This window comes from Oncorhynchus keta, chromosome 12 (genome assembly GCF_023373465.1).
Source record: "Oncorhynchus keta strain PuntledgeMale-10-30-2019 chromosome 12, Oket_V2, whole genome shotgun sequence".
NCBI lineage: Eukaryota > Metazoa > Chordata > Actinopteri > Salmoniformes > Salmonidae > Oncorhynchus > Oncorhynchus keta.
The window spans coordinates 41,383,149-41,404,744 of NC_068432.1; the positions used below are offsets into that span (position 1 = coordinate 41,383,149).

The window sequence follows — 21,596 nt, forward strand, 5'->3', positions numbered from 1 at the left end:
GTTTGCCAAAAGGCACCTAAAGAGTCTCAGACCATGAGAAACAAGATTCTGTGGACTGGTGTAGACAAAATTGAACTATTTGGCCTGATTGCCAAACGTCACGTCTGAAGGAAACCTGGCACCATCCCTACGGAGCAGAGTACATAGAGATCCTTGATGAAAACCTGCACCAGAGCACTCAGGACCTCAAACCGGGGTGAAGGTTCACCTTCAAACAGGACAATGATCCTCTAAGGCCACAGCCAAGACAACGCATGAGTGGCTTCGTGACAAGTCTCTGAATGTCCTTGAGCAGCCAGAGGCCAGACTCTGGTCAAACATCTCTGGAGACTTGAAAATAGCTGTGCATCGACGCTCTCCATCCAACCTGACAGGGTCTGCAGAAAATAATGGGAGAAACTCCAAAAAACAGGTGTGTCAAGCTTGTAGCATCATACCCAAGAAGACTGAAGGCTGTAATTGCTACCAAAGGGTCTGAATACTTATGTAAATGTGATATTTCCATTTTTTTTGTGTATGCAAACATTTCTAAAAACCTGTTTTTGCTGTCATTATGGGTTATTGTGTGTAGATGGATTAAATTGTTTTTTTCTCATCAATTTTAGAATAAGGCTGTAACATAACAAAAATGTGAAAAAAGTCAAGGGATCTGAATACTTTCTAAATGCACTATATCTTGTTAAACAACAGGGGGATATATTCTTTTGAATTTCATGCATGTTTTATTATTTTTTAAAGTGGAACAGGAATTCCATCATTCAAGTCACAAGTGTGTCCTGAAGTTGATGGGTTTATTGTAGTGATGTGGGGGTTAGTTCATAACCAGCTGTCCACGCTGATATATTTGCGGTGTAGGCGGGTTTAGGGTCATGCAATATTGTGTGGATGAAGGACAGGCTGGTTGAATGAAGAGAAAACGATACATTAAAAAAAAGAATTTTTGTACAATTTATTATTGTACATTGAAGTTTTTCTTTCATTCTTTTTAGGGTTTCTGGCATTAGTACGTGAGCCTATAAGCTTCTGCGCAAAATAGCCTACACGCCAATCAACCAAACGTTTTTTGTGAAGGGGCAGAAAAAGTTAGTTGATACAAAGAGGATAAAAAGACAATGTCTGAGTTGAATTCAATAAGAGAAAAGCTGTAAAATTAAGAGTTGAAAATAACGAGAAGGCAGGGCAAGAATAGTAATGAAAGATTTGGTGAAGTGGTAAAAGAGGATGATAGCCAGCACTGCTATCTTATGTGTGATCATTGTAAGGTGCTATACAAATTTGAAGTCACAAGATGGGCACATCAAGGGAACTGTAGCCTACTGATCAGATGTTTTAAATGGAAACTGAAATCTGGACACTGACTGTAGATCTAACCTTTCACATAGCCTTAATATTAAATCCTGCGGAATTAAGCATTAATTGCAGTAAAATTATACACCAAATGTGAAATGAACAGGAGTGGAGAAATATGATTGATTTATTTCAGCATCTTTAGAGAATGTAAATGCAGTCTGTAGAGGTGCTATCTTTATCAGCATCATGAAAGCTAATATTTCAACCACATAAGACATGCATCCAAGCCAAACTGAAATTTTATTAGAAACATGTTGGGTCATTTTCATAGCTTTCCATTTCCTTACAACCGGTCAAACTGATGTCATTTTAGTAACTTTACAAAACCTGTCCCGTTTTTTGTTGAGTTATTGCATTTTCTCATCAGTGCCTAAACGTCTTTGCTCTACAAAAGAAGCAGAAAAGAACTTTACCAATGTCAACTAGATTGAAGCATTAAATCTATCAATTGATGACATTCTGGTGAGCAAGGGTTTATTTAGTCTTATAGGGCAACATATAATGACAGAAGAGCAGCTACATGTATCTAATTATAGACAGTTCACTAACACATCAAGAGCTTGGGACTATAAGGTTATATCTGCAAGATGATGATTCTGAGATAATTGGCTTTAAAGTTCCAAACCCTCATTGGTTTAAATGGTGTCAGCTATTTTTATATTTTATTATTTTAAGCTTATCAACATGGATTGAATATTTAGAGTACTATATAGGTAGAGATCATTGAACAGAACAAGGCTATGTCAACTCATTTTTTGACAAAAATGCAGACAGAACTTTGTCCCAAGCTCTCGAAATAGCCTACCAAAATGTTGGCAATTGTAAGTAGAAACATATCTAAATTAGGCCCAAAAAATCCTGCACCAAATTGTTCCGCTGTCTCCACCTTACCATATTCGGAGAATGATTTTGTACCCTATTTGCAGATCATCTTTTTTTAAAGCTCAAAAAGCAGTATTAGCAGTATGCAAATCAGGGAGCCAAATAAACGGCTCGTTCACCGACGCGATTCCCAACGTTCACCAAAAAGAGCCGGTCGAACGACCCATCACTAGTGCACGAGTGGGAACTCCGGTATTCCGCGCTGATGAAAGATAAGAGCCATATGTATTATGAAGTTGAAGTTTATAAACGTTAAAACAGCGTCCGGATTGTAGTTCACGTGAGGTAGTCGTGGGCGAAGCTAATGGCTGAAACTATAGGAGAAGCCTTCTGGCTGCTTACGAGTTTGAGAGCTAGGCATCCACCGTCTTTCTGCCCCACAGAGTCAACTATTGTAGAAAACAATGTAACTTTTCTAGCTGTTTAGCTAATTCGTGTAAATGAGTAGTACAGTAAAGTAATATAGCTAGCTACATACCCGGTAAGACCGGTGTGATCAAGTGTTGTTTCAGGTATTGGTTTTCTCTCTTTGTCCGGGCTATTTCTTCCTGGTACTCGGAGATCGTGTTTCCGACCACTCCAAGTATCTCCTCGGCAGCTTGCATCAAACGCTCAGTTAGATACACATTCAGATATTGTAATTTAGTCATCGTTGGACGATTATAGGGGGCAAAATATATTCCCGAAATACACGCAGCTTGTTGTCAAACGTAAACGCTGTGCGCAAGGGAAGTGACGTCGGCACTCTAATCACATTCACCATTGGAACGTCAAATGAATTGTTAATCCCTGTCACAGTGAACAGACACAATCACACAGGAAGAATTGAACAGATTGATTATCTTCTTGGGCAGCTGCTGAATTTTCCTGTATGTGGTTACTGATAGGGGACACACATTCCAAAGGAGTTTCTCTCTCTGAATTACAACCAGTAAAGCATTAATTATTACAGTTACAGTGCTTTGCAGTATATATATATATATTTTAATGAATGGAGTTTCATTAGTTCATCAGTTTACATTGTGACGCATTTCAATACACTGTTTGTCATTTTCACGGAGTCTTAACCGCTGTTAGTGTGCTACCGCAGCCTGCATTCGGGGCGTTCCCATTGGTTCCTTCATAAACACCCCCCTCGAGCATCCCATTGGTTACAGCATGAACGCCCCCCATCTCGAGCAGAACATTTCATCAGAGTTTCATACTGTACTGTCTTTGTCTTCATACTTGTGACACTTTTGAATGTGGGTCCTTCGCTCCTACCTGCCAAACACCTGCCCTCATGTCATTAACACAACTAACGGGAAAACAGTGCCTGACAGGCGGGGACAAAGAACACTGTCTATCATGTACAGCTGGTTAGCTAGCTACTGTTGTCGCCCCTGACCCTTCTTCTGTGGGGTTTATTGGCGGCTGGCATCCAATGTTATTGTGCATTAATGCCACCTACTGTACTGGAGTGCTCCTGCTTTCCGCCTGTCCGAGCTTTAAATGTACCAATAGAAGTATAATGAGGGGTTTCTGCAGATTCCACAATTGCACCAGTTTCTGCAAGGTGGAGGAGAGCCTGTCTCTCAGAGACCACATTTATTTTGGGAGGCTGCAAAGCAGCTAGCTAGCTAAAAGCAATTTAATCCATTTTAGAATAAAGCTGTAACGTAACAACATTTTTTTAAAGTCAAGGGGTCTGAATAATTTCCGAAAGCACAGTAGCTAGCTAAAAGCTAGACTGAAGATACTGTATCTTCAACCAAGCCTAGCTTTTATCTAGCTAGCTGCTCTACATTGCAAGTTAGCTTGACTTGCTATAAAGTTGGAGAAACAAGTTGAGGAACAAGTAATTAAATATTATCCACTTAAAAAATATATTTATCCTGTATTGAATTATATTTGTATATTTAATGAGTGACAGGCTCTCCTGCATCTTGCGTTACACTTGTCCATTCAGTAGTGGGGCAAGACTCCGTGAAGACGACATATGGCGTAATGAAATATGTCTTGATGTAAACAAGGCATAACAGAAACAGATGCACTTACTCTACCTGTCAGCCATCAAGTGTACTGCAGGCAATATAACAGTCATGACCTTAGACATATTGCCTATCATTGACTTTGTGTACTTCTCTGAACAGGATCTAATAATGATTAAAATGTTAGGTGTTCATTTTCCAATAATCTTAGTGTAACCGATGTGAAATGGCTAGCTAGTTAGCGGTGGTGCGCGCTAATAGCATTTCAATCGGTGACATCACTCGCTTTGAGACCTTGAAGTAGTGGTTCCCCTTGCCACTACTTCAAGTGTGTGTGTGTGTGTGTTTGTACAGTACCAGTCAAAAGTTTGGACACACCTTCTCATTCAAGGGTTTTCTTTATTTTTAATATTTTCTACATTGTAGAATAATAGTGAAGACATCAAAGCTATGAAATAACACATATTGAATCATGTATTAACCAAAAAAGTGTTAAATCAAAATATATTTTATAACTAAGATTCTTAAAAGTAGCCACCCTTTGCCTTGATGACAGCTGTGCACACTCTTGGCATTAGCTCACCAGTCAACCTACTGTGTACTGAACATTCATATTGCAATGTACAGCCTTACCTAATTTCATAGACCCAAGATCCATACGTATCAGTCTAGTCAGTGACACCCACAGAACACAACTGTGAAGAGTTTACACAAATATTAAGGTCATAACTCTTATTGCAGGACTTTGACACCACTGTGAAATGACACTAATGTGAAATGAACCACATTAGCTCACCAGTCAATGGGCTGAATAGTGAGGTGATTACCCACAGTGGTATCAATGCACGGTTATAACATTTACAGAAAATACAGATATGCCAATAGGGGGGTGTTGCTTTCTATATTCAGAACCACATTCCTGTAAAGCTAAGAGAAGATCTCATGTTAAACACAATTTAAGTAAAATGGCTACAGGGTCATCTGCCTCACCAAAATTCTTATGGAAAGATGCTATAGACCACCAAGTGCTAACAGTCAGTCATATTATCTGGATAATATGTGTGAAATGCTTGATAATATACAGTTGAAGTCGGAAGTTTAAATATGCTTAGGTTGGAGTCATTAAAGCAAATCAAATGTATTTATATAGCTGATATCTCAAAGTGCTGTACAGAAACCCAGCCTAAAGCCCCAAACAGCAAGCAATGCAGGTGTTGAAGCACGTTGGCTAGGAAAAGCTCCATAGAAAGGCTAAAACCTAGGAAGAAACCTAGAGAGGAACCAGGCTATGAGGGGTTGCTAGTCCTCTTCTGGCTGTGCCGGGTGGAGATTATAACAGAACATGGCCAAGATGCTCAAATGTTCATAAATGACCAGCATGGTCAAATAATAGGTCTGGGACAGGTAGCACGTCCGGTGAACAGGTCAGGATTCCATAGCCGCAGGCAGAACAGTTGAAACTGGAGCAGCAGTACGGCCAGGTGGACTGGGGACAGCAAGGAGTCATCATGCCAGGTAGTCCTGAGGCATGGTCCTACGGCTCAGGTCCTCCGAGAGAGAGAAAGAAAGAGAGAATTAGAGAGAGCATACTTAAATTCACACAGGACACCGGATAAGTAGGAGAAGTACTCCAGATATAACAAACTGACCCTAGCCCCCCGACACAAACCACTGCAGTATAAATACTGGAGTCTGAGACAGGAGGGGTCAGGAGACACTGTGGCCAGCACAGCCCCCACACCACTAGAGGGATATCTTCAACCACCAACTTACCATCCTGAGACAAGGCCGAGTATAGCCCACAAAGATCTCCGCCATGGCACAACCCAAGGGGGGGGGCGCCAACCCAGACTGGAAGATCACATCAGTGACTCAACCCACTCAAGTGACGCACCCCTTCTAGAGACGGCATGAAAGAGCACCAGTAAGCCAGTGACTCAGCCCCTGTAATAAGGTTAGAGGCAGAGAATCCCAGTGGAAAGAGGGGAACCGGCCAGGCAGAGACAGCAATGGCAGTTCGTTGCTCCAGATCCTTTCCGTTCACCTTCGCACTCCTGGGCCAGACTACACTCAATCATATGACCCCCTGAAGAGATGAATCTTCAGTAAAGACTTAAAGGTTGAGACCGAGTTTGCGTCTTTGACATGGGTAGGCAGTCCATTCCATAAAAATGGAGCTCATTATGCTTAGAAATTCTAGGGACAATTAGGAGGCCTGCGTCTTGTGACTGTAGCGTATGTGTAGGTATGTACGGTAGGACCAAATCAGAGAGATAGGTAGGAGCAAGCCCATGTAATGCTTAAATGCAGTAGTCTAACCTAGAAGTAACAAAAGCATGGATACATTTTTCTTAAGGTGGAAAAATAGGATGATCGAGCAGCAGTAAGGGCTCTTCGATACTGCACGTTACTGTCTTTCCAAGCTATTCGGAAGACTTCCAGTTTGGTGTGGCACCATTTCCGTTCCAATTTTCTGGAAGCTTGCTTCAGAGCTCGGGTATTTTCTGTATACCAGGGAGCGAGTTTCTTGTGAAAAATGTTTTTAGTTTTTAGGGGTGCAACTGCATCTCGGGTATTGCGCAAGGTTAAATTGAGTTCCTCAGTTAGGTGGTTAACTGATTTTTGTCCTCTGACGTCCTTGGGTAGGCAGAGGGAGTCAGGAAGGGCATCAAGGAATCTTTGTGTTGTCTATGAATTTATAGCACGACTTTTGATGCTCCTTGGTTGGGGTCTGAGCAGATTATTTATTGCAATTGCAAACGTAATAAAATGGTCGTCCGATAGTCCAGGATTATGAGGAAAAACATTAAGATCGACAACATTTATTCCATGGGACAAAACTAGGTCCAGCGTATGACTGTGACAGTGAGTGGGTCCAGAGACATGTTGGACAAAACCCACTGAGTCGATGATGGCTCCGAAAATATTTTGGAGTGGGTCTGTGGACTTTTCCATGTGAATATTAAAGTCACCAAAAATGTGAATATTATCTGCTTATGAATACAAGGTCCGATAGGAATCCAGAGAATTCAATGAGGAACACTGTATATGGCCCAGGAGGCCTGTAAACAGTAGCTGTAAAAGGTGATTGAATAGGCTGCATAGATTTCATGACTCGAAGCTCAAAATATATTTTTTTGTGTAAATTTAAATTTACTATCGTAAATGTTAGCAACACCTCCGCCTTTGGGGGATGCACGGGGGATATGGTCACTAGTGTAACGAGGAGGTGAGGCCTCATTTAACACAGTAAATTCATCAGGCTTAAGCCATGTTTCAGTCAGGCCAATCACATCAAGATTATGATCAGTGATTAGTTCATTGACTATAATTGCCTTTGAAGTAAGGGATCTAACATTAAGTAGCCCTATTTTGAGATGTGAGGTATCACAATCTCTTTTAATAATGACAGGAATGGAGGAGGTCTTTATCCTAGTGAGATTGCTAAGGCGAACACCGCCATGTTTAGTTTTGCCCAACCCAGGTCGAGGCACAGACACGGTCTCAATGGGGATAGCTGAGCTGACTACACTGACTGTGCTAGTGGCAGACTCCACGAAACTGGCAGGCTGGCTAACAGCCTGCTGCCTGGCCTGCACCCGATTTCATTGTGGAGCTAGAGAAGTTAGAGCCCTGTTTATGTTGGTAGATAAGATGAGAGCACCCCTCCAGCTAGAATGGAGTTTGTCACTCCTCAGCAGGCCAGGCTTGTTCCTGTTTGTGGGTGAGTCCCAGAAAGAGGACCAATTATCTACAAATTATATCTTTTGGGAGGGGCAGAAAACAGTTTTCAACCAGCGATTGAGTTGTGAGACTCTGCTGTAGAGCTCATCACTCCCCGAACTGGGAGGGGGCCAGAGACAATTACTCAATGCCGACACATCTTTCTAGCTGATTTACATGCTGAAGCTATGTAGCACTTGGTGACCTCTGACTGTTTCATCCTAACATCGTTGGTGCCGACGTGGATAACAATATCTCTATACTCTCTACACTCGCCAGTTTCAGCTTTAGCCAGCACCATCTTCAGATTAGCCTTAACGTCGGTAGCCCTGCCCCCTGGTAAACAGTGTATGATCACTTGATGGTTCGTTTTAAGTCTAATACTGCGGTTAATGGAGTCGCCAATGACTAGGGTTTTCAATTTGTCAGAGCTAATGGTGGGAAGCTTCGGCGTCTCAGACCCCGTAACGGGAGGAGTAGAGACAAGAGGGGAAAACCGGTTGAAAGTTTCTGTCGGCTGAATGAGCGATACCGGTTGAGCATTCCTACAGCATTTCCCTCCAGAAACAACAGCAAAGGACCTTGTGAAGATGCTGGAGGAAACAGGTACAAAAGTATCTATATCCACAGTAAAACGAGTCCTATATCAACATAACCTGAAAGACCGCTCAGCATGGAAGAAGCCACTGCTCCAAAACTGCCATAAAAAAGCCAGACTACGGTTTGCAACTGCACATGGGGACCACGGTCGTGCTTTTTGGAGAAATGTCCTCTGGTCTGATGAAACAAAAATAGAACTGTTTGGCCATAATGACCATCATTATGTTTGATGGAAAAGGGGGAGGCTTACAAGCCGAAGAACAACATCCCAACCGTGAAGCACTGGGGTGGCAGCATCATGTTGTGGGGGTGATTTGCTACAGGAGGGACTGGTGCACTTCACAAAATAGATGGCTCATGAGGATGGAAAATTATGTGGATATATTGAAGCAACATCTCAAGACATCAGTCCCAGTTAAAGCTTGATCGCAAATGGGTCTTCCAAATGGACAATGACCCCAAGCATACTTCCAAAGTTGTGGCAAAATGGCTTAAGGACAACAAAGTGAAGGTATTGGAGTGGCCATCACAAAGCCCTGACCTCAATCCTGTAGAAAATTTGTGGGCAGAACTGAAAAAGCATGTGTGAGCAAGGAGGCCTACAAACCTGACTCAGTTACACCAGCTCTGTCAGGAGGAATGGGCCAAAATTCACCCAACTTATTGTGGGAAGTTAGTGGAAAGCTGCCTGAAAAGTTTGACCCAAGTTAAACCATTTTTAAAGGCAATGCTACCAAATACTAATTGAGTGTACGTAAACTTCTGACCAACTGGGAATGTGATGAAAAAAATACAATCTGCAATAAGTCATTCTCTCTACTATTATTCTGACATTTCACATCCTTAAAATAAAGTGGTGATCCTAACTGACCTAAAACAGGGCATTTTTACTAGGATTAAATGTCAGGAATTGTGAAAACGGAGTTTGGCCTCTAGGTCATCAGGCTGCTGATTATTTCCCACACCTGTAACCATCGTCTCACGCACCTGCACTTCATGACACTCACCTGGACTCCATCCCCTCCTTGATTATATTCCCGATATCTGTTACTCCCCTTGGTTCTTTCCTCAGGTGTTATTGACTCTGTTTTATGTCAGTGCGTTGTTTGCATTTCATGTTCATTGTTTATTTTATTTATTAAACACTACCTGAACTTGCTTCCTGACTCTCAGCGCACTCGTTACATACTGGCTCAAATAGCCAACCAATCAGCCTGTTAACAACCCTTTGGAAACTTTTGGAAAAAATTGTTTGACCAGATATAATGCTATTTTACAGTGAACAAATTTCCAACAGACTTTCAGCATGCTTATAGGGAAAGACATTCAACTTACACAAATGACTGATGATTGGCTGAGAGAAATTGATCATAGAAAGATTGTGGGGGCTGTTCTGTTAGACTTCAGTGCGGCATTTGGCATTATCGATCATAGTCTGCTGCTTGAAAAATGTATGTGTTATGGCTTTACACCCCATGCTAAATTGTGGATAAAGAGTTACCTGTATAACAGAACACAGAGGGATGTTCTTTAATGGAAGCCTCTCCAACATAATCCAGGTATAATCAGGAATTCCCCAGGACAGCTGTCTAGGCCCCTTACTTTTTTCAAACTTTACTAACAACATGCCACTGTCTTTGAGTAAAGTCAAATACTTTAAAATGCAAATCAATTTATAACATTTTTGACATGCGTTTTTCTGGATTTTGTTGTTGTTATTCTGTCTCTCACTGTTCAAATAAACCTACCATTAAAATTATAGACTGATCATTTCTTTGTCAGTGGGCAAACGTACAAAATCAGCAGGGGATCAAATACTTTTTTCCCTCACTGTACACATCAGCTACTACAGCGAATGAAATGACTGCAACACTTAACAAAGAGCTGCAGTTAGGTTCAGAATGGGTGGAAAGGAATAAGTTAGTCCTAAATATTTCAAAAATTAAAAGCATTGTATTTGGGACAAATAATTCCCTAAACCTCAACTAAATCTTGTAATAAATAATGTGGAAATTGAGTAAATTGAGGTGACTAAACTGCTTGAAGTAGCCCTGGATTGTAAACTGTCATGGTCAAAACATGTTGACACAACAGTAGCTAAGATGGGGAGAAGTCTGTCCGTAATGAAGTGCAGCTCTGCCTTCTTAACAACACTATCAACAAGGAAGGTCCTACTGGCCCTAGTTTTGTCGCACCTGGACTACTGTTCAGTCGTGTGGTCAGGTGCCACAAAGAGGGACTTAGGAAAATTACAATTGGCTCAGAACAGGGCAGCACAGCTGGCCCTTAAATGTACACAGCGAGCTAACATTAATTATATGTATGTCAATCTCTCATGTCTCAAAGTGGAGGAGAAATTGACTTCATCACTACTTTTTTGTAAGAAGTGTTGACAAGCTGAATGCTCCGAGTTGTCTGTTTATACCACTAGCACACAGCTCGGACACCCACGCATACCCCACAAGACATGCCACCAGAGGTCTCTTCACAATTCCCAAGTCCAGAACAGACTATGGTAGTCACACAGTATTACATAGAGCCATGACTAAATGGAACTCCATTTCACATCAGGTAACTGATACTAGGAGTAGAATCAGATTTTAAAAACAGATGGAAATACACCTTATGGAACAGCGGGCACTGTGAAGAGACACACACAGGCAGTTAACCCACTGTTCCCAGGCCGTCATTGAAAATAAGAATGTGTTCTTAACTGACTTGCCTGGTTAAATAAAGGTAAAATAAATAAAAAATTAAAAAACATACAGGTACAGACGCATACGCACACACATGCTAGCACACGCACTCTACACACGTAGATTGTAATATTGTTGTATGGTGGTATTATACATTTTGTATTGTAGATATGTAGTGGTGTAATAATGTTACACTGTTTTATATTTTGTTTTATGTGTAATGTAAATGCCTTAACCTTTCTGGGATATGTGGAACGCTAGCATCTCACCTGGCCAAAACCAGGGAAAATGCAGAGCGCCAAATTCAAATAAATTACTATAAAAATCAAACTTTCATTAAATCACACATGCAAGACAGCAAATTAAATTCACTTGTTGTGAATCCAGCCAATATGTCAGATTTCAAAAAGTATTTTCGGCGAAAGCAAACGATGCTATTATCTGAGGATAGCACCTCCGTAAACAAAGAGAGAAACCATATTTCTTTCCTGCAGGCGCGACACAAAACGCAGAAATAAAAATATAATTCATGGCTTACCTTTGACGAGCTTCTTTTGTTGGCACTCCAATATGTCCCATAAACATCACAAATGGTCCTTTTATTCGATTAATTCTGTCGATATATATCCAAAATGTCAATTTAATTGGCGCGTTTGATCCAGAAAAACACCGGTTCCAACTTACTAATCTGTCTCACGACGGTCTAAATCCAGCTCACGTTCCCTATTAGTGGGTGAACAATCTAACGCTTGGTGAATTCTGCTTCACATTGATAGGAAGAGCCTACATCGAAGGATCAAAAAGCGTCGTCAAAAGTGACTTGTAAACTTTGCCAAAATTTGGGCATGCATTTCATCCAGACGTGAAAATAATGCCCCCTGTCACCAAGAAGTTAATATGTTAGGACTCCAGGAAGAGTAGCTGCTGCCTTGGCTAATGGTGATCCCTAATAAATACGAACACAACTAACTTTTCATTGATTGTCATAACATTAAAATAAGTGATAATTATCCTAAAAAGGTCTGGCCTTTTGATTTGCGTTCAAATTCAGGTGTTGATTTGATCAAAATAATCAAATCATACAAAACATACATTTATCGCTTATCCTCAATCAATTATTCATGGGTTGTCAACGAAACATCAAACTAAATCCAAATTATTCAAACGCTTAATGGAACTGAAGCCGTCACTGCCATACAAGTTTTAGCTTTGCAAATGGTGTTACACAATTACCTGCCGGTGACTCTTAGCACACCATCTCACAGCCCTCTCTTAGAGACAAACATTTTAACTGGCCCTTCCCACCTCTGGCCCTAACCAAACCGATTGGTTGCTAGGGACCAGCTTGCCAGGTGCCTTATCACACCGGCAGGTGACCACAGTCATCTTGGGTTCCAGATCTCAATTACTGCCGCCCCTGTGTCTTCTTCAAGCGATTGCAGAGAGCTCATACTCCTTTTCCCTGCCCAAAACAACAGTATTCATATCTTGAAATGTGGGATGGTGTGTAAATTAAGTAGAGGGAGGAACATTGTATTTGTGTATATTACTGCTGGTCACAGACCAGCAAAATAAGGAGAGCCAGGTTACTCTTTCAAATGGTGTGTAATTACAGAGTGCAGTAGTGTGCAATTATTGATATACATAATGTATAGGTCCCCTTGTCTGTCCAGTGCCCTGACCACTGTTTTGTTTCAAGGTACTTATGGAGGCAACACCTGTTCCCGAGACATAACACCACAACCCGGAAGACCTCCACCTGGCCGCCAGATTGAAGCTCGCTCAGAACAAGCTGCAGAAGTCAAGATTAATTTGGTTAAGTAGGAAATGCTGTATCCCTCATCCTACACATTTTACTGGACCAGGGTATCTGTAGACCAGGGTATATGTAGACCAGAGTATCTGTAGACCAGAGTATCTGTAGACCAGAGTATCTGTAGACCAGGGTATATGTAGACCAGAGTATCTGTAGACCAGGGTATATGTAGACCAGAGTATCTGTAGACCAGGGTATATGTAGACCAGAGTATCTGTAGACCAGAGTATCTGTAGACCAGGGTATCTGTAGTGGGATTTGGTTTGTTAGGTTGATGTGAGGACTGCTAATAGTGTTTGCTGTACTAATGATTCTGATGTGCCGCTTGAAACATGACATCCGTAAAGTCATGCAACGGACACACAGTGCCTAAATTATCCTCAGCCCAGCTACTGTACAAGGGGTACCAGTACTGAGTTGATGTGCAGGGGTACGAGGTAATTGAAGTAGATATGTACATATAGGTCGGGGTGAAGTCACTAGGCAACAGGATATATAATAGACAGTAGCAGCAGCGTATGTGATGTAGAAGTGTGTGTGTGTGGCAAATGTGTGCCTGTGTGAATATGTTATGTGTGTGTGTGTGTGTGTGTGTGTGTGTGTGTGTGTGTGTGTGTGTGTGTGTGTGTTTGTTTGTTTGTTTGTTTGTGTGTGTGTGTGTGTGTGTGTGTGTGTGTGTGCGTGTGTGTGTGTGTGTGTCTGTGTGTTGGAGTGTCAGTGTAAGTATGTGTATGGGTAGAGTCGAAGATAATAAAAGGGTCCAAGCGGATAGTCCGGGTAGCTATTTAGTTAACTATTTAGCAGTCTTATAGCTTGGGGGTAGAAGCTTTTCAGGAGCCTTTTGGTCCCAGACGTAGTACTCCTGTACCGTTTACTGTGTGGTAGCAGAGACTCTGACTTTGGGGGATGTAGTCTGACAATTTTTAGGGCCTTCCTCTGACACCACCTGGTATAGAGGTCCTGGATGGCAGGGAGTTTGACCTGGGCCATACACACTACTCTCTGTATATCCTTGCGGACAGACGCAGAGCAGTTGCCATACCAAGCCGTGATGCAGCCAGTCCAGATGCTCTCAATGGTTCTGCTGTTGAACTTTTTAAGGATCTGAGGGCCCATGCCAAATCTTTTCAGCCTCCTGAGGAGGAAGAGACGTTGTTGTGCCCTCTTCACGACTGTGTTGGTGTGTTTGGACCATGATAGGTCCTTAGTGACGTGGACACCAAGGAACTTGAAGCTCTCGACCCGCTACAGTACAGCCCCGTCGATGTGAATGGGAGTGTGTTCGGCCAGGGTCTTTCACTGGGATTCTGGAGACGGTTGTAAACACAACATGAACCCTAGCTGCAGCCACCTCTTCCAGTCAGCCACCTTGTCCAGTTCAGCTTGAGTTAGTGGTTTATTGAAAATATTGAAAAGTGGATTATAAAATTAAGTCTTGACATTCAATGTTCATTAATTGGAGAGGGATGAAATTTCCCCAGCCCCATCCTTCAGCTGTTTACCTAAACTAATGTTGTGGATTGTGATGTCATTGTCAAAAGTCACACTGGTGTGTGCTTCCTTTTCCACAAAGCTTTGAAAATAAGCAATGCGAGTTTATTGCCTAATGCAGATTTAAAGCAGCCTACTGTTTTAAGCAATTAAGATTCAATAGATGTAAATGGTTTACAGAACTAAAACAAACTAACTTAGAAGGTTGACATTTTTTAAGAAAGAGACAATGTTTTACTATAAAATAAGAGGGTGAAGCCATGAAGATAGGATTAATAATGAAATATTCTCTGCATTCTGTTGTCCTCTTCTTGATGTCAAACCTTCCTGTTCTCCAATTAAAGTATCTGTCTCTTCTTTCAGTGTCTTTCCCAAACCTTTTTAGAATATTTTGCACTTGATGTTTCTATGACAATCAATGCAAAGGTATTGCGAACAAGAGATATAAAAGCATTTTTATATGATTTGATTATTTATATTAAATCAACACATTCATTTTTATGCAAATCAAATGTTGTAAACATAGGCAAGAATTTTTTTAAATAATTAGCACTTGTTTTTATGTTTCTATGACAATCAATGCAAAAGTTATTGCGAACAAGAAATTTAACAGTGAATGTCAGATATAAAACATACTTTACCTCGGTGCTGAGCACTCGCTTTAACACACCGCTACAGGTTATTCAACACAGCGCTACAGGTTGGCTAATGCCATGCATCCTAGACTACACGACTTTCAAAATCCTAACATTGCTGAGCCTTGTCACACCATGGGGTCAGCTCCCTGTTTCATCAGGGAGCCCCAAAGATGAAGAAAACAAATGTCATCGCTGAATTCACGTTATGTTTTCTATTTCATGCAACCACAGAATAGAATTAAAGCAACATTTCACATTGTTTTTCCTGATCTGGTAACCTAACCACACAGACACAGAAAATAACATGATTGGACAATAAAACTCACAGGGCTTGCTTTATGTAGTTTTGCATCATGTAGTCCTGCCCTCTGCAACTGTAGGTCTAATAGAAAATATACTCATGTACACATGTATTGTGTTTATTGCTAAATTCCAGTACATCATTTTGGATTGAAAAAGTATTGGTAGCCAAGTCAGCCCAAGTTTGAATATAAAGCACATTTGATCCCATTCACATTTTCTCACAAACAAATGGGCTATAAATACATAACATTACCACTTTACCCTGGCCAGAACGCATAATAGGCTAGACTATACAGCTGCTGTTATTAGTAGCCTACAGTCTACAGTCAAAAATAGTCTTGTTTCCATGCAATACAGCATCCAAGCAAACAGGGGATGTCCTGAGGACATTCAACGACATTCCCGTTAGGTCTCTTAAGGGTTTTGGCGGAACATTATTCCACTGACGTTATGATAACCTTCTAAGAAAGTTGCGTGATGGACCCAAGGGAATGTTCTCTCGGGGAACTTTCTCTATTTCCCTGTTTGTTCCCAGGAGATCACCATGTCACCATCACCATGTCCATGACCATCACCATGTCAGAACCTTTTAAAGAGGTTCTCAGGACTTTCATTTTACTAGTCCTTTGGATGTTGTGTGATGGTCCCAAGGGAAAGTTCACAGGGGGACCTTTTTTATAGTTTAGATTTTGTCCAGTCCGGTCTGACTGTTGACGTTAACATCAAAGCCAGGGTGGACTGACCAAACTTAAACAACTTTTCAACGTCCAAGGATGTCAGGTGTCGGGTGGTGAGATGCTGGTTACAGTAAATGGAAAGAGAGGAGGCTCATTGATAGTTGTCAGTAAGAACTGGGAGAGTTGGCATTACCAGGAGATTGAGAGAGAGAGGCAGAGAGAGAGAGAGAGAGAGAGAGAGAGAGAGAGGCAGAGAGAGAGAGAGAGGCAGAGAGAGGAAGGTGTTGTCCAGATTCTGACTGTTTTAACACCTGGTTTGATCACCAGATGACAGGAAGACAAAGAAAACCATTAAGAGCTGAACATAACAGTATGCCAGTGGAAGGGAGTAGCAGGTGCAGGTGACCCAACTGTGTTTTATGTCTTCTATGATTTCCCAGTGTAGCCAATTCAGTTGCAGTAATTCCTTTACTGATTTGTTTTGGTAATTCTGAGTTTTAATCACTTGATAATTCATCAACAAAATTAATATCAGTCAAATCACTATAACTAATTGGTAGGTCTACCACTACTTATTACTTATGTAAATGTTTATTATCCTCCACCCTCATGACGGAGAGAAATTAGAAAATATAAAGATACAGTGTGTGGGTTTTTGTAATGGCAAAACCTCTTGGTGTCACGCCTTGGTCTTAGTATTTTGTGTTTTCTTTAATTATTTGTTCAGGCCAGGGTGTGACATGGGGTTATTGTATTTTCGTATTGGGGTTTGTAGTATTTGGGATCGCGGCTGAGTAGGGTTGTTGTATAGGCTTGGCTGCCTGAGGCGGTTCTCAATCAGAGTCAGGTGATTCTCGTTGTCTCTGATTGGGAACCGTATTTAGGTAGCCGGGGTTTCACTGTGTATTTCGTGGGTGATTGTTCCTGTCTCTGTGTAGTTTCACCAAATAGGCTGTAATTAGGTTTCACGTTCCGTTTGTTGTTTTGTATTTGTATAGTTATTTCAAGTGTCGCTTTTTTCATTAAAGTCATAAGTAACCACCACGCTGCATTTCGGTCCGACTCTCTTTCGACAAACGAAAAACGCCGTTACAGAATCACCCACCACACACGGACCGAGTGGCGTGGAAACAGGCAGCGACAGCTGGAGCAGCAAAAGGAGGATGAATTATTCGGAGAATGGACATGGGAAGACGTGTTGGATGGTAAAGGTTGTTAGACTTGGGAGGAGATACTGGCCGGAAGAGATCGCCTCCCATGGGAACAGGTGGAGGCACTAAGGAGAGCAGAGGCAGCCGGAGATAGGAGCCGACGATACGAGGGAACACGGTTGGCAAGGAAGCTCGAAAAGCAGCCCAAAAAAATTATTGGGGGGGGGGGGGCTTAAATGGAGTATGGCTATGCCAGGCAGGAGACCTGCGCAAACTCCCTGTGCTTACCGGGGGGCTAGAGAGACCGGGCAGGCATCGTGTTATGCTATGGAGCACACAGTGTTTCCAGTGTGGGTGCATAGCCCGGTGCGGCACATACCAGCCCTTCATATTGGCCAGGCTAGAGTGGGCATCGAGCCAGGTAAGGTTGGGCAGGCTCGGTGCTCAAGAGCTCCAGTGCGCCTGCATGGTCCGGTCTATCCAGAGCCAACTCTCCTTGTTTATCGTGAGGAGCCAAGGAGGAGACCAGAACCAGAGCCGGTGTTAGAGGTGAGCGAAGCAGAGACTGTGAAGGAGTTAATGGGGAAAGTGGAAGAGAGAGTAATGAGGGAGTTGCTAGCATGGTGCCTAATGGCACCTGGGTCAGCGCTCCATACTCGTCCTGAGGTGCGTGTTAGTCGGCTGGTGAAAAATGTGCCAGCCTCCCGCACCAGGCCTCCTGTGTACCTACCTAGCCTTGCACGTCCTGTGCCAGTCCTGCTCTCAGGCTCTCCAGTACACCTTCACGGTCCAGTCCATCCTGTGCCACCTTCACACACCAGTCCTCCGGTAGCAGCTCCCCGCACCAGGCGTCCTGTGCGTGTCCTCGATCCTGTAGCACCAGTTCCAGCACCACGCACCAGGCCGTCAGTGCGCCTCGCCTGTTCAGCACAGCCAGAGCCTTCCTTCCCTCCTGCGCTACTGGAGTCTCCTGCCTGTTCAGCACTATCAGAGCCTTCCTCCTCTACAGCGCTGCCGGAGCCTCCTGCCTGTTCGGAGCAGCCTGAGCTGCCAGTCTGCAGGGAGCTGTCAGTCTGCAAGGTGCTGTCAGTCTGCATGAAGCAACCAGAGCTGTCAGTCTGCATGAAGCAGCCAGAGCTGTCAGTCTGCAAAGAGCCGCCAGTCTGCAAGGAGCTGCCAGTCTGCAAGGAGCCGTCAGTCTGCAAGGAGCTGTCAGTCTGCAAGGAGCTGCCAGTCTGCAGGGTGCTGTCAGCCTGCATGGAGCAGTCAGAGCTGTCAGTCTGCATGAAGCAGCCAGAGCTGTCAGTCTGCAAAGAGCTGCCAGTCTGCTAGGAGCTGTCAGTCTGCAAGGAGCTGCCAGTCTGCAGGGTGCTGTCAGCCTGCATGGAGCAGTCAGAGCTGTCAGTCTGCAAGGAGCTGTCAGCCTGCATAGAGCAGCTAGATCCGCCAGTCAGCCATGATCTTCTAGATCTGCCAGTCAACCAGATTCTTCCAGATCTGCCAGTCAACCAGTCTCTTCCAGATCTGCCAGTCTGCATAGAGCAGCTAGAGCTGCCAGTCAGCCATGATCTTCTAGATCTGCCAGTCAACCAGAATCTTCCAGATCTGCTAGTCAACCTGAATCTTCCAGATCCGCCAGCCAGCCAGGATCTACCGGAGCCTACTACCTACCTGAGCTTCCTCTCAGGACTGGGCTCCTCTCAGTCCCGAGCTGCCCCTCAGTCCCGAGCTGCCTCTCAGTCCCGAGCTGCCCCTCAATTCTGTAGGGTTCTGGGTGAGGACTATTAGGCCATGGTTGGCGGCGAGGGTGGATTATCCCAGGATGCGAAGGGGAGGAACTAGGACATTAATGGAGTGGGGTCCACGTCCCGAGCCGGAACCGCCACCATGGACAGACGCCCACCCGGACCCTCCCTATGGTTTTGAGGTGCGTCCGGGAGTCCGCACCTTAGGGGGAGGGGGTTCTGTCATGCTTTGGTCTTAGTATTTTGTGTTTTCTTTAATTATTTGTTCAGGCCAGGGTGTGACATGGGGTTATTGTATTTTCGTATTGGGGTTTGTAGTATTTGAGATCGCGGCTGAGTAGAGGTGTTGTATAGGCTTGGCTGCCTGAGGCGGTTCTCAATCAGAGTCAGGTGATTCTCGTTGTCTCTGATTGGGAACCGTATTTAGGTAGCCGGGGTTTCACTGTGTATTTCGTGGGTGATTGTTCCTGTCTCTGTGTAGTTTCACCAGATAGGCTATAATTAGGTTTCACGTTCCGTTTGTTGTTTTGTATTTGTATAGTTATTTCAAGTGTCGCTTTTTTCATTAAAGTCATGAGTAACCACCACGCTGCATTTCGGTCCGACTCTCTTTCGACAAACGAAGAACGCTGTTACACTTGGCATACCGATCCCTTTAACGGGATCATTTTCGTCAACATCCACTGAATTGCAGATCTCCAAATTCAAATGAAATTACTAAAAATATTGAATTTTCATGAAATCACAAGTGCAATATAGCAAAACACAGTTTAGCTTATTGTTAATCCACCTGGCGTGTCAGATTAAAAATAAGCTTTACAGCGAAAGCCAACCAAGCGTTTATGTGAGGACAGCTCTCAGCAGACAAAACATCACAAACAGCTAGCAGCAAAGTAGATTGATCACAAAAGTCAGAAAAGCAATAGAATTTATCGCTTACCTTTGATGATCTTCGGATGTTTGCACTCACGAGACTCCCAGTTACACAATAAATGTTTGTTTTGTTCGATAAAGATTATTTTTATATCCAAAAACCTCCATTTGGTTGGCACGTTTTGTTGAGTAATCCACAGGCTCGTGCAGGTCATGACAGGCAGACGTAAATTCCAAATAGTATCCGTAAAGTTCGTCGAAACATGTCAAACGTTTTTATCATCAATCCTCAAGTTGTTTTTACAATAAATAATCAATAATATTTCAACCGGACGGTAGCCTTTTCAATACAAGAGAGAAAGAAAAAGTCTCGTTCCTGTGTCGCACGTATGAACAAACCTGGAGACCTAGCTATCCACTGACGCGATGTGAACATTCTCGCAAATTTTTCAGAATAAAAGCCTGAAACTATGTGTAAAGACTGTTCACACCCTGTGGAAGCCATAGGGAAAGGAATCTGGTTGATATCCCTTTAAATGGAGGACAGGCTTGCAATGGAACAGAGTATTTTCAGAAAAACAGCACTTCCTGGTTGGATTTTCCTCAGGTTTTTGCCTGCAATATCAGTTCTGTTATACTCACAGACAATATTTTGACAGTTTTGGAAACTTTAGAGAGTACTCTATCCTAATAAGCCAATTATATGCATATTCTAGCTTCTGGGCCTGAAAAATAGGCAGTTTACTTTGGGAACGTGTTTTATCCAAACATCAAAATTACAGCCCCCTTGCTTCAAGAGGTTTTAAACTTACAGAAGGTAAACCATTTATCCAAAACTAAATATAAGTGTTGGCAGGGGTCTTTACATCAACATTATTTTGTTTTGATGTATTTCTGATACCTTTTAAGATTTTTTATTGTACAGTGGGGAGAACAAGTATTTGATACACTGCTGATTTTGCAGGTTTTCCTACTTACAAAGCATGTAGAGGTCTGTAATTTTCATCATAGGTACACTTCAACTGTGAGAGACAGAATCTAAAACAAAAATCCAGAAAATCACATTGTATGATTTTTAAGTAATTCATTTGCATTTTATTGCATGACATACTGTAAGTATATGATCACCTACCAACCAGTAAGAATTCCGGCTCTCACAGACCTGTTAGTTTTTCTTTAAGAAGCCCTCCTGTTCTCCACTCATTACCTGTATTAACTGCACCTGTTTGAACCCATTACCTGTATAAAAGACAACTGTCCACACACTCAATCAAACAGACTCTAACCTCTCCACAATGGCCAAGACCAGAGAGCTGTGTAAGAACATCAGGGATAAAATTGTAGACCTGCACAGGGCTGGGATGGGCTACAGGACAATAGGCAAGCAGCTTGGTGAGAAGGCAATAACTGTTGGCGCAATTATTAGAAAATGGAAGAAGTTCAAGATGACGGTCAATCACCCTCGGTCTGGGGCACCATGCAAAATCTCACCTCGTGGGGCATCAATGATCATGAGGAAGGTGAGGAATCAGCCCAGAACTACACTGCAGGACCTGGTCAATGACCCGAAGAGAGCTGGGACCACAGTCTCAAAGAAAACCATAAGTAACACACTACGCCATCATGAAAATAAAATCCTGCAGTGTACGCAAGGTCCCCCTGCTCAAGCCAGCGCATGTCC

The 21,596-nt window shown here is 42.8% G+C and overlaps 1 protein-coding gene across 4 annotated transcripts in view; it reads right to left on the minus strand.

The window, feature by feature from the left end:
- Positions 1-21,596, minus strand: part of LOC118391510 (zinc finger protein 227-like) — a 54,989-nt gene that overhangs the window by 23,184 nt on the left and 10,209 nt on the right. The window contains exon 1 of one of the 4 annotated variants that reach the window (XM_052458331.1): positions 2,711-2,999. The exons of 2 other annotated variants lie outside the window; for them this stretch is intronic. In XM_052458331.1, the coding sequence (XP_052314291.1) occupies positions 2,711-2,882 (172 nt within the window). In that variant the 5' untranslated portion in view covers positions 2,883-2,999. Of the gene's footprint in view, positions 1-2,710; positions 3,014-21,596 lie in introns of those variants that run through there. One more of the 4 variants, XM_035782974.2, reaches the window with a different exon arrangement.